A 13,432-nucleotide genomic window follows, 5' to 3' on the forward strand; every position below is an offset into this window, starting at 1 on the left:
TCTTGCGATGGGGAAGCTGCTGTCCGCATAGCTGTGCGCATCACCTGAACCACTCTTTTGCGTGACTCCCGTGCTCCTGCCGAGTGCCGCTGCGCCTGCTGCTTCTGAGCTAGGGCTGGTGCTTCCTCCGCTCGCAGTGAACCTCCAGGCTTTCCCGCACGGAGAGCGACGCGCGCCGCGCAGCCGTCGCGCGGCCTCTTCCAGCCCCGGGGATGCTGCCGGTGCGACGCGTGCTCGTCGCTCGCCCCGCGGCCGCGCACCCGCTGCCTGCCCTGAACGGCCGGAATAGGCTGTGGAGGGGGGGGATGAGACCTCGGGAAGGGTGCGAGGGGACCCCGAGGGGAGACTTTTTGTATGGGGGGACCCGAGGGGAGGCTATGGGAGGACGAGACCTCGGGGAGGCTGAGAGGGGATGGCACCGGGGGGGGGTGTCCTTGAGGGGAGGATTTTCGTGGGGGGGACCCTGATGGCCGGCTCTGCGAGGGGACCCGGGGGGGCTGCGAGGGGACGGGACCCCCAGGGGAGGCCCTGTAAGGGGACAGGACCCCCAGAGAAGCTCAGCGAGGGACCTGAGTCCGGTCCTGCGAGGGCACCTGGGGGGGGGCGACTGTGAGAGGACAGGACACCCAGGGAGGCTCCGTGAGGGGACCCTGAGGGGGGCCGTGAGGGGGTCGGGGGCAGCTGTGAGGGGACCCTGATGGCGGCTCTACCAGGGCACCGAGGTCGGTCCTGCGAGGGGACCCTAATGGCGGCTCTGTGAGGGGCCCAAGGCCAGTCCTGCGAGGGGGTCTGGGGGGCAACTGTGTGGGGACGGGACCCCCAGGGCAGCTCCATGAGGGGACCCTGGGGGGGGGCTGCGAGGGGACCCTGATGGCGGCTCTGCCAGGGCACTGAGGTTGGTCTCACGAGGGGACCCTGATGGTGGCTCTGTGAGGAGCCCGAGGCCGGTCCTGCGAGGGGGTCTGGGGGGCGACTGTGAGGGGACGGGACCCCCAGGGCAGCTCTGTGAGGGGACCCCGGGGGGCTGCGAGGGGTGCGAGGCCGGTGCCGTGAGGGGACCCTAAATGGCGGCTCCGCCAGGGCGCCGAGGCCGGTGCCGCGAGGGGAGCCGGAGCGGCGGCTCCGCCTGGACGCCGAGCCCCGTCTCCCGCGGCCCCCGAGCGCGCGCGGCGCCTCCGCCCCTGCCCCTGCCCCTGCCCCTGCCCCTGCCGGGGGCCGCCGGCGCCGTGGGCCGGGCCGGGCCGGGCCGGGCCGGGCGGCGCGGGGGCGGCTCCGCGGCGGCGGGGGCGGCTCCGCGGCGGCGGCGGGGAGTCTCCAGGAAGTGGCCATATTGGATCCATTGAGCGCAGGCAGCCGCGGCGGCGCCGAGCCGGGCTCCGAGCGCCGGGGCCGCGCCAGCCCGGCCATGGCCGCCACCGACCTGGAGCGCTTCTCCGTGAGCACCGGGGCCGCCGCGGGCAGGGGGGGGGAGCCGCGGGGGGGGGGGCGGCGGAGGCCGCCGGGCTGCGGGGAGCGGGGGAGGCCGCCGCGGGCGCGGGGAGCGGCTCGAGGCCGGCGCCGGCGCTGCGGGTGTCGCGGCGCCCTCGCGAAGGGCGCAGCGAGGCGGAAAGCGGTCGGGCAGGACCTTCCTCGGCGAAAAGCCGAAAGGGCAGAAATAGGACAATATCGTCCACCGAGCGCCGGCATCCGAACGCTCAAAAAAAAAACAAAAACCACCCAGCGGGTCGCAAAAGCCGAGCTGGCCGAAATCGGTGCCGGCTTAAAGCTGCCCGTTGTCACAGCCTTAAAACCTTCTGCTGGTGTTCGCAGGCTTGTTCCCGTTAAAGGCAGGTTAGCGGTGCGCGCTGCAGCCTTTCCCCCCTCAAAGCGTTTTTACCGCGTTCAACGGCAAAGCTCCCGCGGGTCGGAAGCGTGTCCGGCGGGATATTGCTGGATAAACGGGAAGGGCAGCGGTGGTTGCCTGGATTATAGGCATGCGGGCGAGCCCCGGCTACTGTTTGCTCTGCAAACTGCTTTTTTTGCCAGGAATCCCGGGCTCTGCTTCGCTCCTCTGAATCCTGGCGCAAAAGTCGCCAGCTCGAGAATGAATTTGCAAAACCGAGTTGCTTAAAAAAAGTACGTAAAGGAAAAGCGATTGCTGGTCTTCCTTCAGAGAGCGAATGCTGCTGGACTCCGGGGAGAGGGGATTAGGGTAAAGCGTAAGGGGCTGAGAACGGAAACGCCGTAACTGCGCCTGTCTCGCTGCAGCGCTTCCCCGTGCAAGTATTTCGGCACGGTACAAACGCAGTAATGTTAATGTTAATGCCTGCTGCATACGTGAACCTGTTACATGAACCAAACCATCGCATAGCTTGGGAGAAAACAGAATTTAATCTTGTGGGTTTTTTCGGTGTGGGTACTTCAGTGCTTGGTGTATTTACTTCAATACCCTGTCACTTTTATTAAAAAACAAAAACAAAAAACCCCCCAAAAAACCAAAGATGCTTGGCTTCCATTTGGGCACTGAAGGGAAATGGCCAGAGATCCACAAGACTTTAGTGCCCAACTCCATTAAGAGAAAATCCACATACTTTGTTTTTATGTAGCTATGGTGGGCTCCTAGGGATTTGGAGGCCCGGGCGATTTCTCTGCTGATCTCTGCCTTTGGTATAATTTCCCTCGCTGCTTGGGTCAGTGGATCTGGCAGACGTGGGCAGGAGAGCAGGAGTCTCGTTCGCGGTGGATGTAGGGCAGAGCGCTACCCCAGGTGCTCCGTTTCCTTCATCCTCCGCGCGCGTCTCGGCTCTGGCGCCCTTCCTCCAGCAGTCTGACGGAAACCTCTCGATTAAAGTGTTCCGCGTTACTCTCTCTGCAGGGTTTACAGCTTTCTTGGCGTCGCTTTGTATCTCTCTGTGCCTCCCTTTCCAGAACCTAAAGTCTGGGTGGGAATAGCTTGCTACTGCCAAGAAGAAGTGAAGAAAAATTCATTCATTTCTTTCTTTCTTTTTTTTTTTAACCAGCTGTTTGTATCTGCGGTGGGAAGTTGTGCTGAAGGAGGTTTTGATAGACAATAGCTCATGCTCGTCATATTGGTTAAGCTATTTATACATGTCCAGCTGATGCTGACATCCTGGAACGTTAGCGACCCTTAGGTTTGTAATGTGTTTTCAGACCTTCCCAGATACATACTTCCCTTGTGCAGTACTCCAGAATGCCTTGTCTCGGCACAATAAAGTCCCCTTGAAGTGCTGCTGTTGGAAATGACCAACAAAAGCGAATGAGAGGAAACTCGCCCATAGAAAGCTGCCTTTAAGGCAGCAGAATTGCACCAGCGGTGCTCAAGAGTGCCTTTGTGTTTGTGAATGTAGTGCTTGTGAGAGAGATTGGCTTCAGCCCCTGGAGGCTGAAGTTCTCTGCTGGTCTGCCCGGAGAAAGAGGCTCACCGTTGCTGCCTTCGAGACCTGGCCTGCAGGCGTCAATTCTAGGTACACGAGGCAAGTTGTCTTCATTACAGTTACCACCAGGGTGGAAAGAAAGCTGACAGAGCAGCTGGCTCATGCTGTGGGTATCTCTTCTCGGTCTCCGTCCAGTTTGCTAACAGCTAACCTCATATGAAGTCATTGCTTTCTGTTATCTGGGATATGTATATGGGAGCCTGGTTCGATTATGAAATACTTTATCATCAAAGCTAAGAGCTGCTCCATCGCCTGTTCTGGACAGTCCTGAGCTAGCACATGTGACTGTGCTGGAGCAGACACTGGGGGTATTAGCAAGCGTGTTGGTATGTTGAGTGGGTAACGGCCCAACCACCGCGTACAGGCAGAAGCCAGAAAATGCATGAAATGCAGCAGGGAAATGCAGAAGCTCTGGAGGAAGCTAGAACAGCTGGAGGTGGAAGAAGTAGGGGAGAAAGAACTGAAGAAGCATATGGGAATGAATGGGATGACGGCTGGGACAGACTATAGGATGGCTTTGTTTTTGGGAGGCTCTTTCAAACCTCAAAGTCTCTTGCTTACTCTCTTTTTAAACCAAACCCAGCAACCTCCCACAGCTCTTGAAGATCTGGATTAACCCACCCTCTGACTCTAGAGTCGCTTTGGCTCTAATTTATTTAGCTGCATGCTTCCAGATACATGGATGTGAGGAGGATCTGCTGTCCTCAGCCTTAATGGTAAATTCGTACCTCAGACCACCCTTATGCCATAAGCTTTGAAGATGTCACAGCTGGTGGGTTTGCGCGAGTGTTGTGACTTGTGCACAGGCAAGGGGTTCGTGAAGATCAGTGGAGAGAGGACCGAGTCCCCGCACATAGCTGCAGGGGAGCCGTGGTTTCAGGGTGGCTGTCTCTGTGCGGTCCTGGAGAGACGTCTCTTCGTGTTAGTGACTGATAACTAGACTTCTACTGGTGGCTTTTCTATAATCTGACGCTTCTTAGAAGATCTTGCCAGGAAAAACACCAGTTTGTGCAGAGGAAAGTTGAATAACATCTTCCTCCCCGGGAAAAGACGGAGCTGTTTTCGGCAGCAGGCTGCAGAGCCGAGCGTGGGGGTCCAGCCGGTTCCGGCAGCGACGTGCGAGCGTTCCCTGTCGGAGAAGCCTGTTCGCACACCTCTGCCATCCCGTGAGCTGCTCCTGGCTTTGGGGGAGGAGGGCGACCTTTGGGCTGTGTCCATGCTCTCACCATAACTGCCCGAGTCTTGCAGAACTTCATGCATTTCTACTGCTGCCGTTTTCTGTAAATTTGTGTTTTCTCTTATTGACTACAGGGCCCAAACTTCCCCCCCTTGCGAAGGGGTCGGTGTTGCGTCTTAGTCCATTGAATGGTGGACAAGGAGGAGCGGGCTGAGCATGGCTCTGTGTGCTGCGTTGAGGGCTGAGTGGCTGCCAGAAATCTTGACTGCAGGTCCCAAACCTAGGCTTACATTTTCTTTTGATCAAACTTCAAAGAAAAATGTTTCCATGGCTCAGATCTGGTGGAAATCTGGTTTCATTTGGATTCAGACATTCGCACTGCCCTGTTTTCTGCCCAGCTGGCTACGCTGTTTAAAAGTTCCAGGATGAAATTTCCTTGTCTTTTTTTTTTTTTTTTCTCAATGTGATTATTTTACCTTTAGCTTTATGATGGATTTTCACTTGGAAAAATCCAAGTTATCCCCCATGTAGTGTAAAGCAGAAGTAACAGATTTTTCTCTGAGCTGGTAATATGCACCAGGAAGTGGGCACAGCGGGAGCAGCTCTTTCCCTCAGAGCCCTGGCCAGCTCTTCTGCCTGGAGCGTATGCTTTTTTGGGAAGGAAGGTTGGGGAAATGGTCTTCCACTGGAGCGGACAGACTGGTGGCTGCCTCTCCTGACCCTGCCGTCCCTCCCCAGGAGGCTCTCCTGGGCTCACGCAGGAAGCCAGCTCTGACTCTTTCAACCGCAGGACCAATTAGCTGAACCACAGCCCATTGCAGTTAAACACACATTTTGAATGAGTGTGCTGGGAACAAATGTTACCCTGAAAAAGATTCTGTATTTTTTCCTTCCCCGCTGTGGTGCAGTTGCTGTCGGTGAATCCAGAGCGTCTCTTCCTCTCGCAACAGAGATGCAACATGTTGTTCTGCGTGGGAGCTCCAGAGCTCCTCTTAACCGCTCGTAATCGCGGCGAGCGCGGAGGCAGTGGGTGGAGGGACGTGAGCTGGCGAATACTGAAGCCCTGTGTGCCCTCTAGATCGGCAAAACAAATGAAAGCCTGAAGAATAACTCTCTTTCCAGAGGCCGGCACGGTGTCAGGATTCATCGTCAGTGCTGTGGTGACAGCTGTCAGCGAATCTGCAGCATTACTGGAAGGCCAAAAGCTCCCCAAATATTATCTTCTGTAGGAGAATATCGGTACTGTTGCCAGCTGCAGTGAAAGGCGCTGGCCGTCTCCGCGTGCCCCTGCTGTCCCCGTTCCAGTAATCTCGAGGCGCCTCCATGCAAACTAAGTGCTCAGTATCTCTCAGCACGAGGCTGTTTGTATCTGTAGCAGCGACTGTCATGCTCCTCTCGTCTTTCTTTCTCATGCTCCTTTGGCTCCGAGGTTGGGAGGGGACGAAATAGCATGAAACTGAATTGGCTTTTCCCGGTTGCACAATTAAGCGGAGGCATTTGGGAGGCCATGGAATGGAGGGAAAGGTACAGAGCGCCAGCGGGCTGCTTCCACCGCCGCCTACGTGGGCGGGGGTATATTCACGTGGTTAACTTGGTTGTCCAGAACGTGACCTGGGCCTGTTCAGGGATGGGAGAAGCTGCCCTGTTGGCTTCAAATCAGCTGCAACCCTTAGAAATGATGGTGTCCTGTCCTGTATTTATGTTTCGATGAGCTGGGGCCAGTGCATTCATGCACAGCCTGCGTGTCTCTAACGTTCCCCACATCTATGCAGCTGCAGCAAGCTCGGTGTTTATATCTGAAGCTTTGCCTTTGTATTCACATATCATAAAAGTGTCGGAGGCAGCGGATGGGTAGGAGAGCCCATCTCTGCTCACAGAGCAGCTAGAGAGCGGAGGAAAAAATCCCAAAGCCCAGGGCTCCTCCTCAGTCCAGGCCATGATGTGCTTTACCTTCAGAGCCTCCTTCTCTGGCATCAGCAGCCTCGCTTGGCTTTGACATGTGACCTTTTGGATGGAAAAAGGTGGAGCCAGACTGGTGGCCAGCACCCTCCAAATCCAAAAATTGTGTGAGAGTAGAGATTTTCAGAGGGATGGGGACAGCTGTGTTAGTGAGAACTGCTGCTTCTCAGATATATCCCCAGTCATCGCTCTCAGCTTGCAGGCTGACCACGGCCGGTGGGGTCAGTGTTTTGGAGGCTTGACTTTGTTTAGATGTTGAGATTTCTTTGTGAAGCCAAAAAGCGCCCGTCTCCCACACACATGAAATTCCAGAGATGTCAGACAGCTCGAGAGAGGTTCCCATGGAGCACCCTGCCTTCGGGCCAGAAATGGAAAGCTCTTACCCTCTCCGACTCGCGCAGCTTCAAAACCAGATTGTTTCTCCCAGAGCAAGGGAGTCTCTGCTGGGTTTCTGTCAAGGTATCTGGGCCTGCTCCCACCCTCTCCCGAGCTCCTGTATCAGGTGCTGCAGTAAGTTCATGCCACCACTACATTACATGGGCAGAGAAACATGCAGGATATGTTGCTGCAACTGGGAGGCAGGACACATGCTTCGGCTTGGCTGGGAGCTCAGGCCGGGTGCGTTCGTGTCTGCCTGCCGAAGGCTGTACGGGCATGTCTTAAACTGCGTTGGGCATTGAACCCTGTTCGACAGTAGGAGCTCCCGCCGGCGCAGGAACGGCACCGCGCGCAGGTCGGAGGGGACCTCTGGAGGCCTCTTGCCCGGTCCCTGCTTAAAGCAGGCTGCTCTGGGCCGTGGCTCCTAATCCGATGTGATCCTGTCTTTCAGCTCTGCTGCAGCACAAGCCTGGCCTGGGAGAGGAGTGCCGGAGCTGGCCGCCCAGGAGCGCCCCTTCCCTGCCTTCCGCAGCGTAGCCGTTTTCAACTCGTGTTGTTGAATGTAGGTTTGTTCTGTAGCTTCACACGGACCGTGTAGTCCTTTCAGCTCCTCCTCTGCTATGTTAATTTTTCAGATAGAGATTTTCTTTTCTTTTTCAGTTGCCTCGAGTCTTCAGATTAACGGTGTTTTGTATTAATACACTCTGAGGCTTTCTGGAGGCCTGGGTTAATAGGATATATAGTAGTCAGCTTATTAGCATGATGACTCTGGTTTAGCTCGTGGAGCTGGGTGGCTGTGGTATGTAAAGCTGCTCTTCCTGGTGTCTTCCAGGCAGTATCCAAAAGAGACTTGTCCAGAAGCTGGAAGTGCAGTTTGTAGAGATGCCGTGACATGGTTGTATGAACAAATTGGAAAAAAGTATACAGAGGTGACCAAGACTCTTGGGTTCTCATTATATCATATCTATTCCCTCGCCTAAAATTATACGGAATAATAGTATTTATTGTAATCAGGCAATAAATTCGGGAAATGTATGTGGGAATTAGCCATGTTTATTTTAAGCGGTAACTAAAACAAATAATCTCGGTGGCTGATATCCAGCGTGGGTTGTTCAGCCGCTGGGTAACGTGGTGGAGATCCAGACCCTTTTGTCCTCTTTGCCATTTCTTTTACACTGCCCCAAGCCTTTTCCACGGCACTCCTTGGGGATAGGCACTAAACTTCCCTCGTGGCTTTGTCCCGCAACTCTACGTATTTGCCTCGGTAGACCCAGGAAGCACGTCTCCCCTTCTATAAACGTGCTCCTCCTGGGGAAGGATGGATGGTGGGGAAGGGAGGAGTTACTGCTGGTCAGATCGGATGGACGCAAGCTGGGAAAGCATCTGCTGCCCTGGGTGAACTTGGGAAAGTCTCTTAGTGCATAAGGCGATAAGATCAGTCTCTCGTCAGGGGATTGTGACGTTTCATTAAATTAGAAGCCTAAGCGTATTCTGAATAAAAAGGTTTGGAAAGAAATGAACTGGGGTAATCCGGTGTGGTTCTGTCTGTCTGTATGTTGGGTTCTTTTTAAAAAGACTGAAGGAAGAGCTGTGTTTGTGTTTTGGACTTTGCTTTCTTGCTTTTGAATAGCTCTTGGGGGAGTGGAATTCTCAGGCTGCCGAAACGCTGAACTTTCTCATCCTTTAAGGTCACTTTGGAGGAAATGTCTCTCATTTTTGGTTCCATAGTTTGCTCTGTTTTCACCAACTTTCCTCATTCTCAAAGGCAAACATTCACATTTGCAAAGGATTGCTGTACATAATGCCTGACAAATCCTGTTTGCTCCTTTAGCAAAAAGAATTTAGCAAACTCTTATCCAGGAGTTCTCTGATAGGGACAAAATGCCTCTTTAATCCTTTCTTAATTAATGTGATTAGACCTCACAAATGCTATAGGGAAATGGCTAAATAACAGATTATGACAAGAAAGCACATGGAATTTTGCTTTCAGTGGAAAAGCTTAGAGAGGAATTTAAGCCAGAAACAGTCAGTCTGTTTGCAGAAAATTAAAATTTATGTTGCATTCACAGGTTTTGAATGTATCATCTTGGATGTAAGATGAGAAGCTCTATGCTCCCTTCAGAACCTCAGCTCTGAAAGTGAGCAAAAATTGCTGCTCTAAGACTGTGACAGTGCGTTTGATTCCTTAGATTTTATTTTTTATTTTTTGAAGGAAGTCTGATGAGACTCTGGAGCAAGTGTCTGCAGCTCAGCTGTTTGCTCACAAGCGCTGAAGCGAGCAGCCTGGTGCAGGAAGGGAATACATGGAATATACGAGTGTTCAGGGACTGCTCCGCGTCTGGCTTACGGCTGGGATGTCAGTACAAGGTGCGCCCTAGAAATCGGCGCAGCGTTTTGGCACCAGCAGCTTGGGTACAGGGAGGTTCACCTGCGGAGTCCTGCCCTCAGCAGGGGCTCTGCTCCCTCACTCGCATCCCTGCCCCTTCCCGGGGCTCGGTGACCCCCGAGCGCCTTCGGCACGCCAGGTTTTACACGCGTGCCGCAGGGCGCTTCCTCCCTGAGAGCAGCCTGCGTGGACATGCGAGATGCTGTGAGACACCGGCACGGGGCTGGTGGGGTTTTTTCGTTTTGAAGATGCTGAGCACGTGCTCTTCCCAGTGTCATCACCAGTCTCGGGGTTTATGGATATCTTTAAAAACGAGGCCAAAAGCTTTCAAGCAAGGCATCGCTTCAGGCAACGTAGCCTTTAGCTGGCAGTACAGGATGGGCAAGGGGGAGCAGCTCAGTTTCTGAGTCTCCTTGCCTCTGAAATTTTAAGTGGCTTTATTTTTATTTGGCGTGTCTTGGTGGTGGCTCTATATCTGGCTTCTTCAGTGATGTTTCTCCCCGCTCGGGCTGCAGCTGGAAGCCGGAGAGATGCTGAATAAAGGCCCGAGTGTTCTGGGAAAATTCTTGGCATTCTTACCAAAGCGGTCTAAAGGGGGGCTGGGAATTGTTTTGTCAGCGTGAGGTTTTTTCCTGGGGGAGAGCGTAGCATGGGCTGGGAGCTCGTGGTTGTGAGCGTGCAGCGGCTGCGGGCTGGCTGAAACGGTGCCCTGGACGTGGAGGGATGGCTCGGACGTGGGTGCTGCGCTCCGGTGTGCTGTAGGTCGGAAAAGAGGAGTTGGCTGCGGTAGAGAGGACTTGGCCCTGCCGTTGCCCAGGGAGTGGAGAGCAGCGTCAGGCATCGCTGTTTTGCAGCTCGCAGCTCTCCAGGGCAGCCGCGGTGAGGGGACCAGTGTTGCCCTCTGCACAGGCGGGCTGCTTGCACCACCTCCCAGGCGGCCCGGAGACTGGCCACGTAGCACCACGCAGAGCCGACCGGGGCGAAAGGGAACAGAAGCTGAAATACAGCAGGCCACTGTCATAAGACGAGTGATAAATCAGCATAAACCCCAAATCTAAAGTTCTTATCTTTTTTTTTTTTTTTTTTTTTTCCTTCCCCTCTGCCTGTTATTAAAATTCCAGATCCCAGTTGTGGAGCGCTTAAACACATGATTAAGATTAACTGAAAACCTCGAGGCTTGAATATGTGCTTGCACTTTGCAAATGTGCTTGAAACTTGGCGGCGTTTAGGTGTGACAACTTTGCTGTAAAAGGCGTTAAGATCCCTAGGACAGGCCCTCGCTGAAGGGGTTTCCTTTCGTCTTCAGTGCCAAGGGGACCCGCGAGGTTGTGGATGTGCGTTGAAGCCCGTTGTGCTTGCTGTGCTCAGCAGCTTCTGGCTGTTGTTAAACAGCCCTGAATCCTCTCTCGTTACCTCTTTTATGCCATCGCTTTCTGTTTAGTAGGCTGCAAAGCGGAAGCTCGTTCAGCAATGCTGGAATTCATCTTCTAATAGTTCTTAGCTCGTGAGCACAAGAAAAATAGTATTGTAATGCGTGAGAGTGTCTATTTTGAGTGTTGCTAGCATCGTAACGGTGCTTTTCAAATGTCAGATCGGGTGTTGCTGTTACTTCCCCTCGACGGCTAAGCTTGGCGAAATCAGCGTTTTCTCTGTGAAATTTTGAGTCTGTACTTGCTGCCGTTTCATTGCAAATGTCAAGTGACATTTGTTTCGAGAGCATTCAGAGATGGGGTAGGATCTTCTGAAAGGGGAGACTTGCCAGATTTTTGCTGCATCGGTACCGAAACCAGGCCAAACCCCGAGGTGCGCCTGCTTGGACGAATAAGCTGAGTTGTTCTTCTGTCAGCGTTTGCCAGAAGGTCTCTAAGCAGGTGCTTGACTGCTCTGTGACTCAGTTTACTCAGGAAACGAGGATGAAGCTATGAGCACCTCTGCAGAAGTGGTGCGTTTGGGGCAGGCCCCTCTCAGCATCATGCGTGCAGATCTGTTGGGGTCGTGTCGGGGCTTCCCTTCTGTGGAGGGTGATGCTGCTGAAGGGAAGGTGACTTGGTGCTGGCAGCGCGTCTCCACGCTGGTGCTCCTGCGGGCCGCCCAAACGGCAGGCTGCGGGTGCACAGGTCCACGACGGAGACGGCCTCTGTCCTGGAGGATGCTGCTGGCGGCCCGACTCTTCTTCTGGGGTTACCCCTCCCACAGCAACTGAACCTCATCGAGTTTTTCTTGAGCCTCCCTGAAGTCTCCAGCCCTGGACGGACTGGGTGCTGAAGCAGACCCCTCTGCATTCAGTTCAGTAGTGGTTTTGCGGGCGGTTCGACCTGCCCTGCCGCCAAGACCGCCCCGTCTGACGGTGGGGCAGGGCAAGGTCCGCGCTGGCGGTGGTGCTAATTGAGGTGCCCGCGTTCCTGAGTTCGTACGCGAGACCAGTTTGCTTTACTTGGATTTAATAAGCAGCCAAGTCTCATCCAGTTCTTTCTCTGCTCAGCTGCAAATGAAACCCCTTGTATCAGGGCTGCAAAGTTCCCCGTTTCCAGGCGTTTTCATGCAGGGGACAGGGGAACAGCATCTTTGGAATGCCATGGCTGTCAGCGCTAATCCGTGCGGATGGCGGACTGGAAAGCAAGAAGGTGAAGTCATCGCTGCGTGACTCACACGAGGGCCAGCTGTGCCAGGTGCTGAGCCGGCCGTCTGCAGAGCGCTGCCGCTCCGTCCCCGCTGGCGCCGGCCGTGCCAAACGCCGGGGACCGTGCGGAGCCGGCCCGCAGCGAGGCCTCCCGCTTGGAGAGAGAGGTCCCGCGTCATTCTGGTCAGGGGACTGCGATCTGCTAGCAGCGCTGCTAGCCGTGGGTTTTTTTTTCCCCTTTGTGTTTTAATTTGATTGCAAGTTTGAGGAGCTGGGGTCCGTCTCTGCATTCTGCGTTTTGCAGAGTACCTGGCGAACCGATCCACGGCTCCGTGTCTGCACGTACTGCTGCAGAGCAAAATACTGTGCCTGTGGATGTATGCGGTACTGTAGAGCTCCTGGTGAGTACTGGGGTGAAGATAAATGACTGCACCCCGACTGGAGGTGCGCCCGTGCTGCAGAATCCTGGTGAATTTAGCCTTATTTAAGCTTGAGATGTCATCCCGGATTGAGAAGTTTATAAACCAAAAATTTGCCTTAGCAGTGGGAGCTGAAGCACTATGGTAAAAAATGCTGTGCAGAGGTTGTGTGTTGTTGCCTCTTACTATTTCGTAAGTACGCGTGGGGAAAAAAGTAAAAAAACCAAGTCTGAGGAGAGAGGAACACGAAATGCCGCTGCCTTCAAGGGGCTGTGCCTCATCCCCTGCGCGTCGGCCGGGCATCTGGGAACCGGTTAGACCCCCCGGAGCTGGCGACGTGAAACTGTGGAGGTGCCGAAGGCGCTGTTCTGGCGTGCCAAATACCTTTGGGATGAAGCTTATCGCTCAGACGTAAGCCCTTTTTATTTAGCCAAAAAAAAAAAAAAAAGAAAGAAAGAAAAGGACTCCATTTCTCCTCCTTTTTTCCCTTAGCTGTTCTGCTTTGGAAAATTTCAGCCGTTTATCTTGGTCACTGATGTTTTGGAGGGCCGTAGAAGAGGGAAGAGTCACTGTAGACACAGGAGAGTGCTGTGTTATCTAATCCCTTAGGGTATAAACCCAGGAGTCCTTGCTTAACTCATGTTTTTGCTGAGAAACAGCAATGTGATTTGGGGGTTTTGCTCCTGGTTTCGCAGAACGTGTTCACAAGCTGCTCGTGTGCTGGTAAGTCTGTTGTAGCAGGATCTAAGATTTGGGTTAGAACTCCCATCATGCCAAATTCTTAATTGGAAAAAACGGTTATCAGCATCTAGGATTGTGGCATTTGCTTATATGTTTGCTTTCACCTGTTGCATTCAGGAAGACAAAACTGAGTGGTGTCTCAAGCAGAAATGACAAGCATACGTCAGCAAAGAGTGTTCCTTGCTGAGACGAATGTAAAAAATTATATTTCTCAATATCTAGCTGTGTGGGTTTTTTTATTATTGCTACTTTTGTTTTATTTTGCTTTTAAGCAAGTGATGCCAGGATGGTCTCTTATCTCCCAGTTCCAGTCTGCTC

The 13,432-nt window shown here is 53.8% G+C and overlaps 1 protein-coding gene across 1 annotated transcript in view; it reads left to right on the forward strand.

Moving 5' to 3' along the window:
• Positions 1 to 1,331: 1,331 nt before the first annotated feature.
• The window catches only part of SEPTIN8 (septin 8), a 39,139-nt gene continuing 27,038 nt past the window's right edge, over positions 1,332 to 13,432 (forward strand). Inside the window, exon 1 of the mRNA XM_067304942.1 lies at positions 1,332 to 1,435. Coding sequence (XP_067161043.1) covers positions 1,406 to 1,435 — 30 coding nt within the window. The 5' untranslated portion in view covers positions 1,332 to 1,405. The remainder of the gene's footprint in view (positions 1,436 to 13,432) is intronic.

Source organism: Apteryx mantelli, chromosome 14 (assembly GCF_036417845.1).
Source record: "Apteryx mantelli isolate bAptMan1 chromosome 14, bAptMan1.hap1, whole genome shotgun sequence".
NCBI classification, from domain to species: domain Eukaryota; kingdom Metazoa; phylum Chordata; class Aves; order Apterygiformes; family Apterygidae; genus Apteryx; species Apteryx mantelli.